The sequence below is a fragment of the Apis laboriosa genome, unplaced genomic scaffold (assembly GCF_014066325.1).
Source record: "Apis laboriosa isolate Shangri-la unplaced genomic scaffold, ASM1406632v1 scaffold30_cov140, whole genome shotgun sequence".
Lineage (NCBI taxonomy): Eukaryota > Metazoa > Arthropoda > Insecta > Hymenoptera > Apidae > Apis > Apis laboriosa.
In genome coordinates this window covers 2043688-2070769 of record NW_025222776.1, presented here as the reverse complement: position 1 = coordinate 2070769, position 27082 = coordinate 2043688, and the positions used below count along the sequence as shown (strand labels likewise).

General features: G+C 18.9%; 1 protein-coding gene across 3 annotated transcripts in view; it reads left to right on the top strand.

The window, feature by feature from the left end:
• Nucleotides 1–22889, top strand: part of LOC122714544 (elongation of very long chain fatty acids protein 6-like) — a 71149-nt gene extending 48260 nt beyond the window's left edge. The window contains exons 2-4 of one of the 3 annotated variants that reach the window (XM_043935974.1): nucleotides 20650–20778; nucleotides 20964–21369; nucleotides 21716–22889. In XM_043935974.1, the coding sequence (XP_043791909.1) occupies nucleotides 21041–21369; nucleotides 21716–22256 (870 nt within the window). In that variant the 5' untranslated portion in view covers nucleotides 20650–20778; nucleotides 20964–21040 and the 3' untranslated portion in view covers nucleotides 22257–22889. Of the gene's footprint in view, nucleotides 1–20649; nucleotides 20879–20963; nucleotides 21370–21715 lie in introns of those variants that run through there. The other 2 variants (XM_043935975.1, XM_043935973.1) reach the window with 2 other exon arrangements.
• The last annotated feature ends 4193 nt before the right edge of the window (nucleotides 22890–27082 follow it).

The window sequence follows — 27082 nt, the reverse complement described above, 5'->3', positions numbered from 1 at the left end:
TAATTCTGTAATTACCGTGTAAATATTATTGTTCGTTTTATAGAATAGATTGTGAAATGATTCGAAGAATATATAATAAGGAAGAATATATTTGATAAAGGAAATAGAAATGAATTATTTTGTATAGATGTGAGTTATATCGATGCCTTTATGCTATCCTGAGCTCACTATATCGCGCGGTTCAAAAAAAGAAAAAAGACAAAACAGAAGCTATTGCGTCCAGTGACACTCACACGATTCATATAATTCACACGCAAATATACATATGATAAGAATATAGATATGATATGATGAATCGCACATATAATATATATAATCTGTGCACATATAATATATAACTCAACAATTTGTTTCTGTATTATTGTTCGAATCGAAGAAAAAGGAATAAAATCGAAATTACGATTCTAAATCTCATGAGAATCATATCAGATGCATACATATATTAATAAACATATGTGTATTATAAATTGATAATATGTGAATCATGATTCACGAATCGCCATATGAAATATTACACATACATTTAAATTCAATCGATTATTTAATCGAATGAAATTTCATTAAATTTTTGAAAAAAAAAAGTTTTTAATTTATATTTTATTTAATTGAGAGAGATATTGTTCAATATCAACTAATGCTGATTAAAATTCCAAATTTTTTTCGTTAAATATAATTCTTTTAAATATAATATAATATAATACTTGTTTATTAATTAAAATTTATTAGTATCTAACGAAATCGGATATTAATCATTGCAAGGTGATCAAAATAATTCTTTTCCATTTCTTTTTTTTTTTTTTTTTTTTTTTTTACAATTATATACGCTTTATTCTCTTCATATTCTTTCTTTTTTTGATAAACAATGATTATTGTCAATCATTTTTTGATTTTTATCTTCATTTATTCACTTTTCTTTGATATTAAAAATCTTTAAAACTATTTTTAGAATTTTTATTTTCTCTTTTATTTCTCAAAAATAACTTTTCTAAACATTCTTCAAATTCACGTTTTAAGGTCTTCAGATCATCTATTCTTTGATTTAATGATAAAAGACAAAAAAAAGAATTTTGATATTAAACAAATTGATTTAAATTTGGATGAGATGCTATTTAAAAGTATTTTACAGAAAAGATTTCTTTTTGTTTAATTTTTGTGCTTAAAAACAAAATCTTTATGAAACCATTTTTAAATAAATGTGAATCCATTCATGTATTTTTTTTTTTTAGTTTTTAGTTTATATAAATAATAAATAGATATAATATTTTGAAAAATTTTTAGAGTTTACGTTGGATTTTTAATGATAATTAATAATTTAAATTTATGCTCATAAAATATATTTTTATAAACCAATGTTGTCAATCTTTTTTGTTTATTATCCTAGAATTTCTGTTTTTGGCTGGAAGTTTTAGAAAAAAACATTTTAGAGTTTAAATATATTTCATGAATTATAAATTTGGTAAATTTAAATATTCTTCCTTATTTGTAAGTGTCGCAACATCTTCTGTAACTGATAACTTTTCCCCTCAGATATTTAACTTTTTATTTTTGATATTTCTTTACTAATCTAATCATTCATTGCTAGTTGTAATTTGTAAATTTTCATTAAAGTATTTATGAAATTATAAAGCTTCAACTTATAAAATCGATTTAAGAATTGTGCTAAAGTTTTTCTCATTTCAATAAATTATAAAAACAAAGTTTCTGAAGTTTTTCAAATCCTTTTTTTTTAACGTTTCCTCTATTATATATTATTCAGATATTTATCATTAGATATTGAAGTATGATGTGATTTCATATCTAAATAACTACTTTTTTTATAGTCTCACTTTGATTCAAATATTAAAATTTATTAAATTTATAATGAAATAACAACACATTTATGTTTTTTTCTCACGTTCATACAATATATTTTATAAAATTAACAAATTTTAATCTTTTAAAAAATAAATTAATAATAAAATAAAAAATAAAAACGTTAAATATAAAAAAATAATAAAATTTTTAGTTGCGTCATCATCGAAACAAATTTTTCAATTATTCGTAAAACTTTCTTGCTAAAAAATATAATTTTTTCACTGCGTATCAACATCTTTTTTTGGAATATATTATTTGCTATAACTTCTTTCACAGCAAAAAAACAAGTGAAAGAAAAAAAAGAAGAAGTAGGATAACCTTGAAAATTCAAATAACAAGATTTTATTTAAAGTTCAAAACATTTCGGATAATGTAGAAATTTCTTGATAGTTTCTTAATTTCTTCAAATTAGAATATATTAAAAAAAATCTTAATAAGATTATCTTAATTAATAAATTTTTAAATAGAAACTAATTTAGTACGCAATCAAGCTGATATCTTCAATATCAGAATGACTTGTAATGTTTATTTAAAAAAAAAAAAAAAATATTGATAATATTCTATCTGATTCTATATATTATAGAATAATGTTCATGTAAAATTTCGAAGTGAAAAAAAAATTTTACATCTCGAAATATATATTTATGTGACTTTTTATATTATGTGACTTTATATTTATGTGACTTTTTTCCATTCTCAATAAAATAAAATACCAACAAATCTATTTCTAAAGAATCTGATAGACATGTGAAAAATTTAAAAATCAATATAAGTTAATAAGTTTTAGAAATTAGTTGTAAACAATATCAATGTAGAAAGAATTTATTATTTATGTGTGGAAATAATAATTTAATTGATTTGTCGATTCAAAGTTTTAACAATAAAGAGGTTATGGAAGAATTATATAATTATTTTAAAGAAAATTTAATTTATATTCATTGACTTCAAAGTTCTCTATATCTATGTATAAAAAAATGTATTTTTTCCTTTTTATAAAATTCGATTAATCCATTATTTATAAATATACGATTTTATCTAGAATATTTAAAAAAAAATAAAGATATTAAAATGAAAATTTTCGAAGCAAAAATTGTTTGATAGGAAGAGAGAAATTTATTTTTTTTTATTTTTTATTGTGATAAAAGATATAAAAGAAAGATTAATTTCAAGATTAAATTAAGTTTTTTTAAATAAAATATTATATATTTTTTATGCATAATATGATAATGTATATTTAGATGAATTTCACTAGTAAAGTATATATATATATATATATATATACACAAGATATTAACTCTGCACTTCAAGCCTGTTTCGCTCGGTCGAAGCAATTCCAGATTCGGACCCGCGCGTTCGGTGCGTTCGGTGCGTTCGGTGGAATTTCTTATAATTAATTTATAATGATTTTACAAACAAATTAACGCATAAAACTTTTATATTTTAATATTTTATATATCTTTACATTTACAAAAAAACAAAATTTATTGAATATTAAAATCTATTTTGTTTTGTGTGATATTTTATGAAGCAATTATTAAGATGTATCCTCGGTTTGTCAGGGCAAGTAGATAATACTTTTCCTTCTAACTTTTTTATTGCATAATTATTTGTTTCGTGCACTATTTCATTAATAAGTTCATCAGTAAAAAATAGTTTAAAAAATTTAATGGTTTATTTATATTCGAAAATACTTGCGATCCTACAAATTTTTCATCGGGTACAAATTGTATGTATTCTTCGCGATATATTTTCCGATTCTATGCATAAATCTTATTTGGAATAAGTTTTAATAAATTCCAGAATATTAACATATACACCATTTTATATAAATCCATTATAATAGATAAATTATTTTATGGTACAAACATATTATTTAAATGCATAGTTGAATTGTTGACACTCAATCTGCCTATTTACCGAAATCCATAGCAGCAAATCAAAATACATTCCCATAAGATTTCAGATTAGAAAGATTGAATGTATTTTTTTTGCACATAAACTTGTTTATCCTCACATATATAAGAAACATATACACTAATGATACTTGAATGAATTTGAAATTCATAGACCAATTGAAGCATCAATTAGAAAACTTTTGTTTTTATTTCACTTAAATTCAATATTTTTTATTCCGATGAAATTACTAAACAAAAAAGTTGAAATTCAATATTTATATTTTAATATAATACTAATGCCACTATCTTATATCCGCTAAAAAAATCATATAAGAATTGCATTTTTGTTTTTCACATTACTATTACATATTAAATTTTTTTTTTATTCACATTAATTTCTTTGAATAAAATTATTTCGATTATTATTTATTATTATATAATATAATTTTATGAAAATTATTTAATTAAAACTTTATTTTAAATAAATATTCAAATATGTATTATTTCATCAAATTCTGAACTGATTCCGCGACACGACAATGTATTACTGAAAAAGCGTTGCTAACAATTGAATGCTGAGCGTTAGAAAAAGAGTCTTGAAAGACTTGATAGAAAGAAAAAATGAGATAATAATATTCGAAATCGAATGTTATGTTTGTATGTTTTAAGAATAAAAATACGAAAACCTAAGTCAACAATCTTTCCTGTTTCTAAGATAGTATTACTTTGTTCTAAATTCAGTTCGTTTTTAACGTTCATGTAACGTATGAGAAATAAAAGTATAAAATAAAATTAGTAAAGTAAAAATAAAATAGAATTTGTAAGATTTATTCAAGTATATATAAAAAAACAATTGCAATATGCTTTTTTTATGGATATGTGATATTAATGTATAATATAAATTCATATTATTAATAAATGATTTCCACATCGATTATTATTTCTCTCTGCATAAGAATGAAAACTATTTAATGCAAATAAAATAAAGATAAATATTTATCAGTGATTTGATTAGATAATTTAATAATCTAAAATTCAAATTGATTTAAGTATTTCGGACTTTCTTATACATGTGAAAATAATTAAAAAAGCAATTGTACATATAAAAACACATTCAATCTTTCTAATAGAGAAATCTTATAGAAATGTGTTTTGATTTGCTCCTATGGATTTCGATAAATGGCAAGTTGAATGAAATACAACGATTCATTTATGATTTTAAATGAAATATTGTATAATCATCATATAATTCTAAATATTGTGAAATTTGCTATAATTTATCTGAGATAAGTTTCTGTTAAATAACTAATTACATAGATTTTAATTTGCATAATTAAAATTTTTTTTTAAATGATATAAAAATATTTCATAGTTACATTACACGATATTTATGTACATTGTATATTATCTTATATTGAAATTCATTTGAAATAATCGAAATAATTGTATAAAAAAATATCACTATATTTATTTTTATTCATGAGAAGCTCCGCTACGCAAGTGACATTGTAATACACTGCCCTGCACCCACCTAAACGTTCTCGCTCTTTCGCCGTCTCGCTCTATCTAACAAAAATTTAAAATGCTTATAACTCGTTAATTAAGCCTTATCGGACATATATATATATGAATTTTTTTCATTGTTTTGATGTCTAGAGTCCACCCTCCAAAAATGTTCCACATGTTTATTAACACTCTATATATATAATATTTTTCATTAAAATATAACAATTTTGTAAATTGCAAAGAGAATATAAAAATATAATATAAAAAGTTAATTTTAATAAAATTTTAATAAAATATTAAAAGAAATTTTATTTACAATCCCTTTTTTATTAATTTTTTCAAATTTAAATAGTATATAAAATATTAATTTGATTCTTACATTCTGTAATTCTAATTACTATGTTTTTATTTATTAATATGAAACTAATTTTTAAAAATTAACATTTTTTTAAAGTTATTAAAAAATATATAATTCTTAGATATCTAATTTATAATTAGATATAATTCTATACTGCATATTTTTATAACTTCTAGTGATTGACATAATTACATCATATATACTTATTAGACATAGTTCAAAAAGTAATTTTGCTAATAAATGGAAAAATATTTTTTTTTTAGTTTTTTTTTTTTGCATAAAAATTTGTTATTTTTATATAAAAAATTCTTTCTTAAATAAAATATATATTTATATAAATTTTGAAAAATAAAATGTAAATTTATTAATAATAATAAAATAAATTTTTTACTTTGTATTTTATCATTGTATTGTATTGTACATTGTATTATTATTATTGTTTTACTGTTTTACTTTATTGTAATAATAAAATTATATTGCAATTTTATTAATCCAATAATGTGATATTTTTATAATGAATTCTTTTAAAAATATAAATTGTAAAAATTAATTTTTGTAACATTTTATTCAAATAGAAAATCAATTAATAATTTTTCATTTATTCAAAATTCAATTATTCAAATGTTTTCAAATATTTCAAATATTTTTATATTACGCATATTTTTCATTGTTTCATTGATTTCAAAAAATTTAAAAAAATTCAACAATTATTATTTTTAAAAATACCTGTTTTGTCTATGAAAATTCATTTTCAATTATCAATTATTATTAAGAAAAACAAACTATTTAATGTAATATGTATATAATGTTAAATATTAATACTTTCTAATATATTATAAATAATTTTTTTTAAAATTTATAAAGAAATTAAAAAATACAAACTCTTGAATTAAGAAATGATTATAAATACAAAGAATGCAAGGATTTAAATGTGGATGGAATTTTGAATAAGGAAGGAGACAAAAGTGCAACTAGATATTTAAAGACAGCAAGTGAAGTGAAAAAGAGAAAGGAGGCAAAGAGTAATTAGGAAAAGTGGGTCATAGTGTAAAATAGTGAGTGATAAATAGCTGAAGTAAATATAGTAATTGTAAATTAGTTTTTTAACTAAATTAATGATAAAAGATAAACGATAATGAAAAAAAAATGAAAATTAATCTAAATTAATTGATTATATTTTTATACCTAATTATTAATATTATATTTTTTTTATACCTAAAATAAAATCAAATGATTTTCATCATAATTTTTAGGAAACAAGAAATAATTTTTATTTTTATTTGATTTAAGAATAATAATAATTATTATTATGAAACTATATATTTTTATAATATTATCGTACAAACAAAATATATACAACAATATATACAACCAAATGTTAATCGATCTAACTAAATTCTTACTCTTCAATAAAAAAATATAATAAAATAAAATTCAATAATTTTAGAAAAACAGTATGATCTTCTTTTAACTTTACATTTTTCTCTGTTTTCAAAACATTCTAAAGTTATATTAAAAAGTTCTGAACTTCTTTAATAAATTATTTTTATTACCAATATTTAATTTGAACATTTAGGAATGTATGCCTTAAATTTCATTGATTTTGAATGAATTTAAAAAATTTAATTTTTTTCGTGTATTCTTCCATTTGAAACTATTATGGCGGCATGACAAAAAAGGAAGATATGAAAGTTTCAATTGCTTATAACTTAATATATATCTCGACTATATAACAAATTTTATATTTCTTTTGATTTCTAAAATCGACTTTTTAAATCGACTTTCCTATGATTGTATTAACAATTTATATATTTCATTCAAAATTTTATTTCATTTTTCTCAATAATAACGATTAACAATTAAAGGAAAATGAAAAAGGATTGAAAATCCAAGAATCTGAAGAAATCTATTTGATATTATATTATGTGTACTGTCTCATAAAGTATGAGATTTATTCGTTTCTCTTCAAATATTTAAAATGTTTGTATATAATATATAAGAATTATATATATAATTTGCAAAGAATGCAATATACTCAAAAAATATATATATTTACAAAGCATATATATCATATAAAAAATAAAAAAACATTTTTTTTATCACTATATTTTTTTTCTAATGTATTTATATTTGTGTAAATATCCATAATTTAATAATAATTGATACAAGCTATGTTATATAGGTTTTTTTATAGTGGAATAATTTATTCTAAAATATATTTATTTTAAAAATTATATGTTTATAAGAAATTAAATGAAATATATTCTTAATCTCGATATAACTTGACTATAATATTGAATTTCTTTTTATATATTTTTTTTTTTTTGTTATAATCATAACCAAAAAGAAAAAAAAACTGAAGAAATTAAAAAAAACTTGTATAAAAATTTAAATTTATTTTTTTAAATTTATTTTTAAAATTAATTTCAATTCTGATTAAAATACGAAATATTATACTTACATTTTAATTATATTTATATATTTAATTCCTTAAATTTCAGTCATATATTGGATTAAACAATAGTGAAAAAAAAAAATCTCATCAAAAATTTTTTATATTCAGTTTTATAAAATTATTTTATTTCAATTTCATAAAATTATTTTAAAAAGATTTCATTTCTCATTCTTGATAATTTAAAATACTAAAATAATTTTTAAGTTTTATGCAATCATTTGAAACATATTTAATTATTATAAACATATTAATCATTTTTCTCATTTTTTATAGTAATATATAGAAATATCTTCGAGTAAATTAAATTTGAAAGTGTGAAAAATAAATAATTTATTTTTTAAAATGATTCCAAAAAAATTGTTAAATATCTAAAAATTGATAATCTTTTAGCTAAATTTCCAAATTCTCAATTGTAATATATACATTATTATTGTCATATAAAAATTTCTTATAAAATTATACTCTATCAAATTATTTTCTTTCTAAAGTAAAAACAGAGATACTTAAAAAGAAATTGTTTATTTTATATAATTACTTACCGTGTTTATTCGTACAGTTGTTATTCTAATTTTGTCAATTTCCGGAATTTTGAAACAAAAAACTTATCAAATGTTCATAAATAAATCATACTCATAAATAACTAAAGAAAAAAAAAGAAAAAGAAAAATAAATTTTTCCTCATTTCATTATATATTTAATTGCTCTTAAAAGAAAACATATATTAAAAATAATAAATATTTTTAGTATTGATATTAATCAAATATATTCTGCTTCTCTCGAAGAACCAAAGATTCTCTTCTTTTGAGAATCTCATGTTACACTATTAAACAATTTTTCGTAATTAATTGTCGTAACCTTTCTTTTATCACCCATTTAGCCACGTGTTTAATTCCTATGAATCGAAAAATTCCCACATTTATACATTTGATCATCGATAAAATATAACATATGTAACTTTATATAATTTAAATAATAATTTAAATATTAAACGAAAAATGTTGAATGAATTAAAATATAAAATCAATTAAATCATATTTAATCATTATTTATTTAAATTTAAAAAAATAATGATTATTATATTTCTAATTTCTACATAATTCTATTTTCTATTTTCTACATAATTCTTTATAAAAAATATTGAAACAAGTTAATTTTAATTAAGTAATTTGTTTCTCTATTGTTTCTATTCTATTTTTTTATTTTTTATTTTAAAAAGAAAATAGTATAAATAAATATTAAATAAATTGTGAAAAAAATATGAAAAAATAATAATATTGTTACAATCTAAATGTAATATTTAATCTGAATACAAAATAATCTAATATTTTTTAAAAATTAATAACTATATTGTCGTAAATTTATTTCAATAATATAAATCGAATCTTAAAATACTATTCTAATATTCCCTTATTTCATTACAATACTTATTAAAAATATTGCATTACGAAAAAAAAAAAGATAAAATACAATAAGAATATTATATTTTTAATATACATATAATAAAATATACAATTACAGATATTATGCATTTAATATCAATAACTAGATATACGAGCGCCGGCTATAGTTGGTATTAGTAACTAAAGTTTTTTGCCGACTGTGATAAATATATTCATCGATGTATTCTAGACTTAAAGACAATTCAAATAATTATTATTCTAACATTCTAATTTATTGGAAAAGAAAATATAAAAATATCTTTTGATTAATTTTTATATTTTTAAATTAATAATGCTTTTTATAACATTTTATTTTAATTAATTATTAAAAAATTTTATAAATAAACCATCATTTACTTCAACTTATTTGAATAAATGAGATATAATTTCAATATATTAATGATTAAATGACGTTCAAAAGTTAATGAAACCATTAAAAAAATTTTTATAAAATATAATTTAAGAAAAAGGGCTATAATATGCAACTAGAAAAAGAAATAAAACGTATAATATTTATTATACATTTATATAATAATATTTTTATTTAAATAAAATAAAAATTTGGAGTGATTGATAATCAAAGGATTTCGTCTTAGATTTAATAAAATCATTTTATTTCTTTTTCTTTTTTAATTTTTGATCTACTTAAATACTTTTTACAATCTCTGTTTCTAATTATAATAGAATCTTATATATATTTATATACATATAAATAATTTATATTTATATGTTTATAAATATATAAAAAATATATTTGAAATATATGAATCTATTCAAATCTTTTGTTAATAAACTTTTCTTATAAAATCAAAAATAACATATTTAGATATATTTAGATATTTCCAATTATATTTTAAGAATTTTTTTTTTTAAATCTTTTTAAGAATAATAATATAATGATTAAATTAAACTTCATATTTCACGACTTTTTTCTACATCAAAATTATATATTTTCATCTTTTCATTCTTAAAGTTTAAAAAAAAAAATATCTCATTTCTTTTAATTTCAATAATTTTAAAATATACACATTGTATGTATGCGCATACTCATACACGTTTGCATTAATATATGACTGCTGTTTATTTATTGTTTCTACAACATGGCGGCTAACAACCAATATATATAACGGATGAATTAGTATCATTACATTTAATATTTATGTAATATTCATGTAATATAATATCCATATTAAAACTTAGCATTCCACAAATTCTTCAAATAATAATATATAAATGATTTTAGAGGCATTTATATTTATATTTTATTTTCTCATTCTAGAATTCTACAAATGCATAGTATGTAATTTAATATATAATATAATACATAATATCGAAATAAAATTTGAGATTGAGATATTTTCAGTTTTTTAAAATCCTTTTTGTCTGCTTTATCTATTTATATAATATATTGTTACTAACTGATATATATATATCAGTTATATATATATATATATATATATATATAAACAATAAATGATGATTGCATTTATTGTCACAAATAATTTTATAATAAATTTTTGCAAATAATTTGAAAATTAAAATTGACTGCCAGTTATATGTAAACAAAAAATGCTTAATATGATTTTTTTTAATATATTTTAACATTATTAAAATTGGGAAAGGAGAAGAAGAAAAATCAATTATTTAATATAATATATATTTATAATATATTTAATATAACAAAATAAAATATAATAATACAATTATAAAAATAGAAACACTTAATGAAATAATGATATTACAATTTGTGATTAACAATTATATATATTTACGATATAATTAAAAATATAAAAAAAATTATATTTATAAAAATATAAAAACAGTTATATCTCTTCTATTTAAAATATTCTCAGAAATATTTTCATTTTTACTAATGTAAATAGTTTCTATTAAATTTCTTTGTCTTTGTTCATAATTGATCTTTGAATCTTGATTATATATGTATCATTAATATGAAAGAGCTTTTAATGTTAATTTAAAAAACACATTACATATAATTGCACATAATTGTTATATATAATAACACATATTAAAACATAATTATACCATTAAAATAATTATATTTAAAAATTAGTTTATGTTAAATATTTATATTATTTAAGTGCACAACACATAATAATACATATGTGCAATAATCATTTCCATATATTCACTATGAGAATAATCAATCCTATCGATCTGTTTAAAAATGTGGTCAAATTTATCAGTCTACCCTACTACATTAAGTTAATCCAACTGTAATGGTCAGTTCTAATATTCGGTCTATATGTTGTGCAAAATCTACTCGACTTCTTCCGATTCGATCTGATCGTTCGAATATTCGACACAATTCATACATTAGTAAACTGTTGATTGTATATTGTAAATGTAAAAATTATTTTATATTCTTTTACAGTAGTTTCAAATTTTTTTTATATTCAATTATTTTGTATTTAATATTATCATTTGAATGACATTATAAAACAAATTTTTGAATATATTGATCGATTGTTATATTGTCTAAAATATATGATGCAAATTTTTTTCTCCGTACTTTTTTATGTAAGATATTCTTTTTTTTTATAATTTTTTAATCATATAAATTAGCATAAAAAATTTGGAAAAAAAATTATGTTTTTCTAATTTACATTGAATATACAGAAAAAATTCAATTCGATTAATAAAAGCATTATTAGAATCTGCATTATTCAAGAGCCAATGCATAATTATACATATTTATTTGAAAATACATCTAATTATCTCAAAAATTCACAAAGGTTTCAAAAAGAAAATACAACTGTTTTATTTATTTTTTTATTTGTTGAGCATTTTTAAAGTTATTTGAAGATCAACTTTTTTTTTTCAAATCAAATATATTTAAATATATTTTTCATGAATATTCATATTCTATGAGAGGAAAAAAAAGTTCGTGTTTGATACCATTTTAGAAGATATTTAATAAAATAAAAATTTTTTTTTCTATAAATAAAAAATAAATAATTAAGCGACACAAACAAACAAACAACTTCATTAATTTTTTGATGATTATTAAATAATAAAGTAAAATAACATTTTCACTTTTTACGCGATTATTTTTATTATATAAAAAAATCATATATAAAAAATCATATATATAATACATAATTTCATATAATCTTTAAAATATGTTTTCAAAATGCTTTCTGCTGTTTTATAAAAAACATTATTATAATTATTTTCAAGTTTGTTTTTTCTTCTTTTTGTTAAAATATTTTTTTTAATATTCCTTTATTATTCTATTTTTTAAATCCTCAATTATTGATCTTGTTTGGTCTTGTTATATTATAAATTTTAAATGTTTTTATAGAAAGCTTAATCTTATAAAAATAAATATATGGCATAAAATCTTAAAAAATAAATAGAATAATTGTATTCTTCTCTTGAAGCTGTGAAATTTTTATATGTAATTTTTTTCTGAAGATACATTGTTTGTAACATACATATTTAAATATAATGTTTTTGAATTGATTAATTATATATATATATATATATATATATATATATATATATACACACATACACACATACACGTATTTGAAATATCATTATATATAATATATATAGTAACATTAAATAGTAAATTTTTTTAACAGCACTAATAGACAAATAATATCGTATTGAATTTATTGAATGTCTAAAATTTATGAGAACTTTCCATTCTGATTAATATATTTAAATTCAGTAAATATTATTATATATCCACACGTATACGTATCTAATTTTAAAAAACGAAGATTCTATTTTAAGATTTATTAATATTAATTTTTTTATGGACTTTTTGCGATTTCATGTTTCCAAACATTTAAATTAGTTTAAAAATCCCAAACATTTAAATCATTATTTCGACAAGTTTTTTATTTACCTTTATTATAATCAATAGATAAGGATATATTAGAGCGTTAATTATTCGAACTAACGTAATGTATATGCGTAATATAAACGCAAACTATATGTAATGTATACATTAATTATTTTATCGTATTTTATCATTTCCGTTGGTTTTAAGAGTAACGATAATGATATAATATTAATCCGAATAATCAAGATTCGAATAATTGACGCTCTATTATTACATAATTTGATATATAAGATTGATATATAAGATAAATCTTAAATCTCTTTAATTTTCGCTTAAGATTTAAATAAAAAAAAAAAGGAAATTATATATTTTGTAGTAAAAAAAAAATATTAATTGTTTCAATATGTCGATTTTTGATATCGATAAATTGATGAGTTTAATAGCTGCTATAAAGAATGATATGATAAATATCTTGAAATGCTATGTCATAAGGTTTTCACGTAACTTTAATCCGATTATGTTTTTTTATAGTAATGTAATATCTACTCACAAAGAGATCAATGAACTAAATATGCAGAAGTAATAGTATCATATATTATTAAATAAACTAACAACATTGAAAATATCTTGCTTTATTAAATAAATTTCATGATTATCATGCTTTGTCGGAATAAAAAAAAAATACGTTTTTACATAAGTCTAAAAGTATATATGATGTGATCTCATAAATTGTTTCTCATTTTTTATAAATATTATATTTTAACTGATAATATTTACATTTTTTTCATTTTTTTTCACTTTATTATTTTAACAAATAATTATGAACATAATCTTTGCAAAATCTTATCTTGTTTATCTAAAATCTAGATACTAATCATGCGATTTCTTTCTTTCGTTTATTATCTGTATTTATTTCTAATTTTAATGCATATCTTATTTTTACAATAATTGGAATTCAAATCAATAAATAATAATAATAAAATAGTAATAATATAAAAAAATATATACAACTATAATAAAAATTTATTTTAATTTACAATTTAACATTGTGTAGAATACTTTTAATTTTTAATTTAGATTCGATGGATCAATGTTCAATCAATCTTTGTAAAATTATTATTGATTTTATCTTCTTAAAATTATTTTTTAATTTAATTCTAATTTATTCAAAATATTCGAATATTTTATGAAATATAGATCAGAATTTGGGCATATATGGATTATATGGATTATTATATGGATTATTTATATGGATTATTTAAAACATGAATTTTTTAAATAGAATTTTTTAAATAACCCATTATCGAATTATACAATATATTCGTAAGCACCTTTGAAAAGTTGATTTTAAAGATCAAAAGTTGGTATAATATCGATTTAAGTTGGTATAATATAATGGTAAAAAATGTCGGTTGAGCTCTAATTGCTTATTTATTAAATTATAAACAATTTAAATTTATTATAATTTAAATGAACGAAACGGAAATAAAGTGAGACTACTTTATTTTGGTTATACCGTTGCATTCTATTTTCATCTAACGTAAACTTAAATTGTTTATAATTTAAATAAGTAAATAATAACTAAATTGTTTATAACTTCAATCGACGTTTTTGTATACTAATTTTTATGTTTATTTTGGTTTGTAAAATATAGAAAAGAATATTTGAGGAAAACATTTTTCACGAATATACTAACATTCTCTATATTTTACAAGTATTATATTATGCAGATATATTATCTTGAAAATAATTTAAAAATTTTTAATTTTTTATATTTTTCTTTAAATTTTGTTTGAAAATATTTAAATTTTAAGTTTTAGTTTTTGATTTCTTAAAAGGAAATCTTAATTCTTCAAGTTAAGATAAACACATGTTACAAATGTTTGACTATCTTAAAGATTTTTTAAATTTAACTTATTATGTTTTTTTCATATACTAATATCCGGCTATCTAACTTGAAAATAAATTTAGCTTTATCAGAGAATAAAATTTTATTGGAGAAATTATTTTTATTTAAAAATTTCTTTGTGAATTTTAGATGCTGTTTTGATTAATTTTGCTAATATATACTTTTTCAAGTGATATTTTAGAATAACTAATATCTTATAAGATTTTATATATTGTTTTCCAATTTATTTTCTTATTATGTTTTTCTATAATTAATATTTGACGAATTTATTCATGGATTTTGTTTAATTATATATCTACTAATATTAATTAATATTAGATAGTCTATAAATGATTCGACATATTAGAATTTTTTAAGAATATATATTTGTAATTGCAAGTTTTGAAATCTTGAAAATTTATTCAAGTAAATCTTTAAAGTGCTTCAAATCTTTTTTAACGTTTTCTAATTACAAAATATTTTTTTGACGAATTTAATAATTTTTTCCTATCATGGTCAGTTTTATTATATACCTTTGTATCATTCAAGAATATAGCATTGTACATATATTATATTAAATAATTTTTACAATATTTCCAATAATAGCAAATTAAAATGAAATATTATAAGTGAAAATAGATGCTTGCTAAAAATAATAAAATTTTTTATTTCTGTTATACTTGTTTTTGTTAATTATTTTTAAATAAAAATCAAAAATATATACCCAACATATTGATTAATTTAAGCAAAATTAAAGATAAAAATTCAATTCTATCTCTAAAAAATGTTAAATCTCTTAAAATTTAATTTAAATAATTCTTTAAAATTATTAAGCATAGTTAAATTAATTGCATAGTTTCATTTGTCAAATTGATATATATATATATAATGGAAATTATAAATTTTCTCATTGATAAAAAATATAATATAATAGAAGTGTATAATAATTCTAATTGATTTTTAATATTATATTAGAAAAATTACTATTGGTGATAGAGGAATAATTCAAAAAGTTTAAGTTTTTTATTTAAGAGTTATCAGACTGTTGGCTGAAAGATTAACGAAACATTATTATTTGAAATAAAATATTTGAAATAAAAAAAAATATACAGATTAACTTCAAAATATTTAATTTTATATTTTGTCAATATCAGGTACATATATCTAACACTATTATGTGATATTATCTGACTCTCTTATGTCCTCAATGTTTCATCATTTTTTGAATTACATGTTATAATAAAATGTTAAAATCAAATAATTTTTAATTTAAAAAATCATGAAAATCTCTACTTTATAAACGTAGTAAATATTTATTTATACCTATTATAATATATTATACCTATTATAATAGAATTCTAAAAGTTTAGAATAAAATTATTGAAAAATGATAAAAATCAATGTATTTTTCAAATCTATAATGAATCTTTTAATAATCTTTTAATAACATTATTCTGATTAAAACGAGACTAAATATGTTATCACTGATTTATATGTAATTAATTCATTTATAGTTATGAAATAAATATTGTTGCTGACCTTACAATGTATATTATTTTATATTATTTATATTGTTTTATAAAATATTTTATCTAAAATCTTTTTAAAAAATTCTTTTTTTTGTTTTTATGTAAACTGTTTACAAGCTATCTATTATTTATTTTCACAAACAATTGTGAAAACAATTGTGAATTACTTTCAATTAGCAATTTTTTTCGTCTTTCTTATCTAAAAATATCATGAAAAGTTTGATTATTGAAAGAATGAAAAAAAATAAAATAATAGTAGAACTTAGAAATAAAAATAGGGAATAATAAATATTCTATTGTATTGTATAAATAACATCTCTGTTAATATAATAAAAATATTATTATTATTTCTTAATTATATTTTCGTCGTAGTTAGAGTGTTTTTTCGCGGTTTATTATATAATTCAATAAAAAAATTTCCTTTTTTAAATGAACGATTATATTAATTTTTTGTTATTTAAATATATTAAATCTAATAATCTTTATTTTATTTGAAACTTTTTCTTTTTGATAAAATTCTTGTTATTAGCAAGATTGTTATCAATTATCGATTACCGTACGATTAATAACAAAAACAATTCTTATCACAATTCTTATCATAATATTTATTATTTATAATCAAAATATTTTGCATTATTATATTATTATACATTGTTATGTATAATAATGATTATTAATTATATTTTTTATAATTGCAATTGTAACAGTTTCTGATACTAACAGTATACTATAGTTTGAAATAAGACATAAAAATTACAAGAATTTTCTCTATTAAGAAAAATTATTATTAAAAATAGAAATTTTTTTTATTTTTCTTGCATATAATATATTATTTAAATATATTATTTTTGCAGTTACTAACGACAATTATCATTTTAATAAAAGTTTAATTGCAAAAAAAAATAAAGTAAGAGATAAAAACGATTATGTACCCCAATTATAATGTTCTAACTAATGAATTGCAAAAACATATTGATATCTAATGAAAGTATTTTTTTTAACATTTTCTAAATTCGATAATATTAAGTTTTGATGATATTTATCGATAAAAATTAATTTATATTTATTAATTTCTAAATTTATCCATATTTTTTTAACAATAAATTTTATTTCCGAACCAAAACAATTCAAATTTTGATTCATCGGTGAAATAAACTCTACTATTCTTTTAAACAATCGATATTATTGTTAAAAAAAATTATAGCTTCATTATAATTTGGGCAGAAATGATCATAAATCGCTAAATTCAATTTATCATATAAATGGAATCATAAATCAATATATTTATAATTGATATAGTTGATATTTTAAATAATTATTTATTGTCTTATGCGAATAATATATCTTAGAATTAGATTCTTCACATTGATATAAATAAAAAATATATTTGATGGCAATTATGTACATTTATGTATCATTTATGTACATGATAAAGATAGAAATCATGTCGAAACAACTGCTATTATTGAGTGATGCCATCATGCGTTTTATCTCGCTTCTATAATGAAAATAAAAATGATATTTTATGTTTTCTTGATGCTTTCGCTAAAAAAAAATTGCTTTATCGCATAGTATGATTAAATTTTTTCTTAAATTTTTTAAAATAAATAAAAAAATATGAACAAAAATGTATTCGATCTCCATTCAACTTTGATTATTTTATATTATTTTTTTAATATATTTAGATATTTATAACTTAACAGTTATTTGTATCTTATTATTTATATCTTATTCGGAGAATTGATAGAATCATTTCATATTCAAAACCATTCAAAAACAAATTAAATAACTATTATTAAAAGTACAAAACATTTCTAAAGTTGAAAAATTGCGATCTTTTTTTAAAAATGATTTTTTCAAAGATAATGGCTTTTAGAAGAAAATGATTTACATATTCAGCACATTAAAATCTTTAAATATCTAAATTGAAAATTATAAAAAAAGAAAAAAAATTAAAATTTGTTGAACAATGTGATATTATTTTGAAGTATGAGGCATTATATATTACCATTATTGATTATTAATTTCTTAATAATTATAATTCATTATTATAATCTTATTATATTAATAATATAATTATTATAATCTATTTGAATAAGTTTAAAACATTAATTTTTATTTAAATAAGTTCAATGTATTAATTCTTATTTGCAATATATTGAATTCATTAAAAAGGATTTATAATTAGAACAGCAATACTTATATATTCAAAATATAGATTTTTTTCAAAATATATTGCAAAATATAAATTATATCGTAATTATACATACATTACTTTTTATATCTCTCATTCTTATTTGTTGACTGTTATTTTGAAGTATGAGGCATTATATTTCAAACCTATTTTTATGAATGTATCGAATTTATTAGAAATAACCAATCAAATTTAAATTTCTTTTCCTAACCAAGTTGTCATCTCTACCGATAACATCAATATGTTGGGGAAAAATTCAAGAAAGCATGCTAATTGATTTTTCTCTCAAATTTTATTTTTTAATTTATAATCAATGTGTTTTTCAAATCATTAAGAACGCGCTTCTTTATGCACTTAATATCTACATTTTAGAGTAGGTGAGATTAATCATTACGAAATAAGAAATAAAATAAATAAAATAAAAGAAAATAAATAATTGGTTAGATTAGTGTTAAAAAAAATCATGAAATTAAACCTCTATTTTCTTATTATATAAATATATAATTTTATATATTATATAATATATCTATTTATATAATTTTATAATATGAAGAAATAATGCATGCATAAATAATGCATGCTATAATGGAAACAAATCATCCATTTGATAAATTTGATAAATTATCAATCAAAATTTTTTATTCGGATGTAAAATCTGTAACATCAATGAAATATTGTTATAAATATTATTGAAACATTTAATATCGTGATTACTTTATTATTTTTTTACGTGATGTTTTATGTTTAAAATTACAGAATTATTTATTTAAATTATTCTTATTCTAATAATTCTTTATCTTAGATATAATTAGATAAAATCTTAGATAAAATTAGATATAATTAAACGTGTTTCAATGTATCTTTGACGAGATAATAGATATTAATAATAATTACATATTGTTTGTATTAAACACAATAATCTTTCGATCAATTTCCTTATTGTATTTATAGTAATTTTTTCTATAAGTATTTTCTTATAGTTTTCTATAAGTATTTATTTTATATAAAATAATTTTTATTGTGCTACGATATTTATATATATATATATATATATATACATAATATTAATAATTACAGAAGAAAAAATGATTGTAAATCTTTTTTTTTTATGAAATTTAAATTACATTTTGTAGAGAATAAAAAAAATAGAATGTTTATAGAGAATAAGAAAAAAGTAAAATAATATATTTTTTTAGATGATATAAAATAGAAAAATATATAATAATTTCATATATGAAATAAAAATAAATTTTATTATATAAAAATTATTTAAGATTAAACATTAAATATAAACTTCTTTTATATTTATATAAACCTAATTAATCATTATGAATTTGTTATAATATTTTAATATTATAATATTTTAATATTTTAATATTTTATATTAAATTTTTATATAAATTATAAATTTTATTGCATAAAATTATGTATTATTATATTATCTCAATAATTATTTATTTTTTCTATGTATATTTTATTATTATATTTATTATTATTATATTTTATTATTATATTTATTATTATTATATTTTATTATTATATTTAATTATTATTAATTTCCTTAAAAACAAATTAATTATTAAATTTAAATATAATTATTTTGTTTAAATAATATAAAAAATTTTTTTAATTTTGAAATATTCATGAATATTATTACAATATATAATTACTTATAGAATCATATTATTTAGGATTTTACATTATGATCTTTCAGATAACTAGAATTTTGAAAAGACATGCCGTTGAGATGCAGAAAATAACTGATATAAAAATAATACCTACAATATACAATCTTTACGATGCCCGATGCTTCATCTTCAAATTTTTTGTTATGAAACTTAAGGTCTAATGCTTCTCGTACACATACATGAAATATGTAATTAAATAATATTACAACTTCTCAGAATGTTGATGTGTCAATTTAGAAGTTTTGTCTACGAGAGGTTATAGTATATGGAACTTGTTAAATTTTTTATCTTTTAAATTTTTAAAAGAAATTCTCAACAATTGTTTTTTTCTTCTTTCTAGGTCAATTGGCAGCAGAGACGGAAAGAAGTATCTTTTTTTTAACTTCAAATTAACCGAAAAGAAAAAAATATATCAAGATGAACAAATTATCTTACATGGAAGTGGTCACAGTACCTAATTACTCTTATGTATTTAATTTTGAAGAAAATTTCATTCATACAGAAACTAAAGTATGGATGACGAAGAATTGGACGAACTGTTTCTATTATTGTGGCATTTACATGATCCTAATTTTTGGCGGAAAGCATTATATGTCAACTAGACCAAGGTTTGAACTCAGGGGCGTACTTGCTTTATGGAACACATTGCTTGCATCGTTCTCCATTATTGGATTGACTAGAACATTACCAGAATTGGTCCACGTGTTAAAACATTATGGGTTTTACCATAGTGTTTGTATACCTAGGTAATTTCATTTTTATATTTTATACTTTAAAATATTTTTAATTGATCATAATAAAATTTAAAAATTTATTATAATTAAATATTAATACAATTCTGTCATATTTGATATTTTTAAAATTATTATTTATATAAAGAGTAATTTTTTGATTATAATAATATTTGTTCGTCAATTTTTATTTTATGAAACTATAAAATTAATATTATACATGTAATAATTTTTTACATTGATTCAATAGAATTGTTCTTTTGAATATATCATTTGCAAGTTATATTCAAAAAGTATAATAATAATTCTATGGTAAATACTACAATAAAAAAAAAATAAAAGCATAATTATTTTCTTACAGCTTTATTGAACAAGATGTTGTGTCTGGTTTTTGGACATGGATGTTTGTTCTATCAAAACTTCCGGAGCTTGGTGATACAATCTTTATAGTATTACGAAAACAAGAATTAATTTTTCTACATTGGTATCATCACATAACAGTTCTTCTTTACTCATGGTTTTCATATTCAGAATACACAGCATCCGCGAGATGGTTCGTTGTAATGAACTTTTTTATTCATTCCATAATGTATAGTTATTATGCTTTGAAAGCAATGCAATACAGACCACCAAAAATATGCGCCATGTTAATCACTGTGCTACAGATAACACAAATGTTCATTGGTTGCATTATAAATATTTCGGCTCACCAGTATCTGGAGAACCAAATTGAATGTCATATTTCACGTTTAAATGTTAAACTTAGTTTGCTTATGTACTTCAGCTATTTCATTCTCTTCTGTAGATTCTTCCAAAGATCTTATATTAACAAAGGTGGTAAATTCCAAAAGAAGGGCTTCACTAATGGAACAGTGGAATATGACAAGCTCAAGGCTAATTAAAGCACACCAAAATATTTTGGAAACTTTTTCTAGAAACGCATTCCAGTGGCATTTCTTGAAAACATTTTCTAAGAATCTTTTTAAAGTTATGGAGCTGTATTTCAAGAAATATCCTTTGGAAATTTTTTTAGAAGTCTTTGTTAATTCAAAGTCGTAAAATTGGTTGTGGTAGAATGAAATCACAAGATAGAATGGAAAAACACTTACTTAAATACAGCACATTGAATTTTATGATAATATTAAATGTTGCACACTGAATTTGGTAGTAATAGTAATAAATTTCATAATAACTTGTTTAACGTGTTTGACGTTACATACGTTATCAACGAGTTAATAGGAAGCTTTTTAGAAGCAATTCTTAAAACTACTTTTTTCTCTAGAAATGATTTCTGAAGAAATTTCTGAACTTTTTTTGTGATACTTCTTTATGAAATTTATGTGTCACAAAAATAATGGTAGAACGAGAATGGAGACGTAATATTTAAGAACTTAGAATATTGTATAAATATATTATTTAGTATTGAACTATTTACTAATAAAAAAAAATTAATTATAATGGAAAATTTGTCAATATGCTTAATATATTTTTATTATCAATATGTTTGACATATTTATTGTTGTGCATATGGAAATGTATAAATATGTTAAAATATGATAAAAATATATGTATAATAATTTGCTTACATAAAATAAAAATGATATTAAAAGTTTTTAAGTAAAATTAATAGTATATAATATATTATCGTACAAAAAAAAAGGAAATTGTTTCCAAATCTCGTTCTACTAAAATAAAAATGAAAAAAGAGGCAAAAAAAAAAATTGCTTTTAAAAAATCAGAAAATGTGAAAAAATTAAAAATTTCATTAGGCCTACCATCAAAATCAAGTCATTATATATTCTTTATAGAAAATAGTAAAAGAAAATAATAATCGAAGAATGAAATTGCAATTTAAATTCATGACTATTTAAAAAAAAACGAAAAACAATAATAAAAAAAAAGATAGGGTTTATATTTACTATTTTTTGTTATTAGAAATAAAAAAACGAGCTGCTTGTTGCTATTTTTTAATTTTCAGAGTGCAATCAACCTTGCAAAGACATTTATAAATTTATTATACATTATTACGGATCAAGCTAAACAAATATCATTTAAATTAAATTTATTTATTTAAATAATTAATAAAAATTTATATTTAAATTTTTATGTGTTATAATATATTAAATAAAATAAAAAAAACATTAAAAATATATTGCATAGAGTTGCATTTTCAAATCAAACTAATTAAATTTTTGTTAATGTAGACAAAAAAAGTTATTACTAACTAGAAATAATATCTATATAAATAAGAAACAAATCAAATAATAATTATAAAAAGAAAATTTATGTTCAAGTATTGAAAAAAATTTATAATACTTCATAAACTGTTAAATAGATATATTTATAAGGATGGTTGTTCTCTGAAACATCAACTGACCGATTCTAGTCGTATGGTCAGGACGAGGAATGAAATTTGTTTACTGGAATGAAAATTAAAACATGATTCATGATTCATATTATAAAATAATTATTCACGCCGCTGATCGACGCGCACTTTCATACAAAATTTATTAAATGCCTTCCTTTTCAAATTTTATATTCGACTGGATCTTTTTTTTTTTTTTTTTTTTTTTTTTTTTTTTTTTTTTTTTTTTTTTTTTTTTTTTAATTCCTTTCAACTCGCACAAATATTGCCAATAAAAATTTGAAAATTCACTCCGCCTAAATAACAGTGATTTGTTCATAAATTCTTTAATTTATTATCTAATTTAGAAACAATGATAAATATAGTTTTAAATGTTTATACAATTTTTTTAGTAAGTATTTAATTCATACAAAACTATAATAATTATTCCAGTTTGTGCATGTTATTTATTTTCTTCTACTTATTTAATTAAGAGTTTATTAATAATATCAAAGAGAAAAAATCAATTCAATGAAAGACAATATTTGATTTAACAGAAAATATTGCTAAAATATTTTTATGCTCGAATCGAGTTTAAATAGTTCCATTTGTTTATTTATTTAACACAATAATATTAATACAATAGCAATTATACTGGTCGAACGGTGCGTGTTTCATTTGGTTGATAAAAAGAATTTAATTATTCTCATATTAGGTATTTATATTATTTACGAACTAAGTTGTAAAAAGTATTTGCAATTTTATTTTCATTCAATAATGAAAATATATCTTTTAATTAAATTTTTATAGAATCAAATGTACATTATCATAAATTTTGTTTAAAAAAAAATAATTATAATATCTTTTTATTTTCACTTAGAAAAAAAAAACACCATTTAGCTTAATATCATATATTTATATATCTGAATTTATTATTGATTTCATGATTTCATTTTATTGATTGAAAACAATGATTGCAAGTACTTGTATGCGAGAAGATTTTCCTAAATCTCGATTAAGCAACTGATCACTGCTCTTTTGTGCTATGTCATAATCAATTACTAATTAAGGGATTAGTTAATTGAGTGCTGCTTTATACACCAATAATGGTGCAATAGAATTAAATATACAATTAATTTTTTCATAGATTTTTCATAGAAGAATTAAAGAAAAAACTAAAATTACTGAAAACGGAAAGCCTCGAAATATTTATATAGATAATGTTACGATTAAGCGCTACATTTACTATGTCATTGAAATACAGTCATTCTTAAACTTAAGTGCTAATTGGCTTCGAAATAATCGGCCCGAAGTAAATTGAGCAGTTATAATGCATATATATTGTAACATTTAATTATTTATACGCGTGTATAAACATACATGTATATTAATATATATTAACATTTTTTACTAATTACTAACGAATGATTATCGCGCTGCTATTAAAAATGACTTAAGTGTGAAGAATGACTGTACTTGCTGCTGAATTATCGCTGTTAAATGGCGATAATCGTGTAACATTTTAGTGAAATTTTTTTAAAGAGAAATGAGTGATAGTTTTTTAGGGAATAAACCACAGAGAATAAACGCGTATAGAAATGTACAATGCTGTTCGATCAAAATAAATCGAGCTACGATTTTGAAGCTTAAGAAAGATATGCATTTCAAAGTGAAAGAATGTTTACAATGAAAAATACAATGATTCGTTCAAATATAAGAAAAACTCTATCAACAACGAAATATGAAATACAGAAAACAAAACAAAATAAAAAAGAATTTGCGTGTTTTATTGATATATATTATTTTACAAAAATTGTATTAAAAGAATTTCAGTGAATAGTTATCTTCTGCGATTAAGTTAGAATTAAAATCAATAAAAGAACAATAAAGAATCGATAATTTTTTTATTATTTAGTTTGATTTTTTTTTTTGTAAGTAGTATAATTTAATATACATATACAAGAATAATAAATAAAATGGAAGCAACACATTAAAGTAAAAAAAAAGAGAAAAGAAAAGCTGTATGTTGTGTGTGTGTGAAAGAGGAATAAAATAAGCATGGAAAATTGTATAATTTCATAGTGTAAAATTTCTTTTGTTATTATCTATGCTTTTTTCTTTATTATACATGAATATTGTACATTAACAATAATAATAATAATTTATGACGGGAGGTATAAAAAAAAGTTTATTTTTAATTGTCGAAAGGTTAAATTAAATTTTAGACTTTCAAATTTCCTATCCTATTTATTTCAATTATTACAATTCAAATAAAAGATAAACTATTTTTTTGCTTAAATTTATTCAATTTTTTATTTCAAAATAATAATTAAAAAATTATTAAACACTACAAAAAAATATACAGAATGTTCAAGATTTTTCCATATAAAATTTGTCTCTATATTCTACAAAATTAATTAAAATATTAATCATGTAACAAAAAATCCTTTAAAATACTTTATTAAAAAATTATAATAAAAGTATGAATTATAAAAATATGAAAGTAAATATGAAAGTTTCAAGAATATATATTTTATATATATATATATATATATTCTTAAACTTCAAATCTTTTTACTATTTTCTTTTTATTCTTTATATTAAAATGAAACAAAATGATTAAAATAGATAAATAATTTAATTTCATTGTAAAAATGTTATGCCGATATAAATTTATTTTAATAGGTTAAATTTCAAATCATATTAATTTATTAATTTTTATAAAAAATAAATATTTAATTTTTTTGTAATCTAAAAAAATTACTATTATTATTAATTTATATAATTTAATATAATTTATATATATTATATATAATATAATATTATTATTAATTAACAATGAACTTGTTTAAAGAATTCTAAAAATTAAACTTTATTAAATTAATTTATTCTTAACAAATTAATTTAATGATTTAATTCTTAACAAAACAAAAAAAAAAATATTTTGAGTTTAAAAAATTTCAGATTCCAGTTTGACGAATTCAAAAATATCTGATAATCTGTCTTTTAGCCTTCTGACTTAATATAATAAATCGTTTGATGATACTTAAAATTAAAATTAATAATTTCAAAAATTTACATTATATACATTATATACATTAATTTATTGTATATAATATTATGTATACAATGTATAATATATTATACATTAATATTAATATTAATATAATATTAATTTAGTTGTATTTAAAAGTTCACAATACTTTATATTTACTATTTATTATAATCTTAACAAAATATTCATGGATATATTGTTACATGAAATTTTAATCTTATTCTTATTCGCAAAATATATTGGCAACAATTATTAAAAAAATTTTAAACATTATAATGTATTATAATACACTAAAATTAATTTCTTTTTTTAAATCCAAAGTATATTTA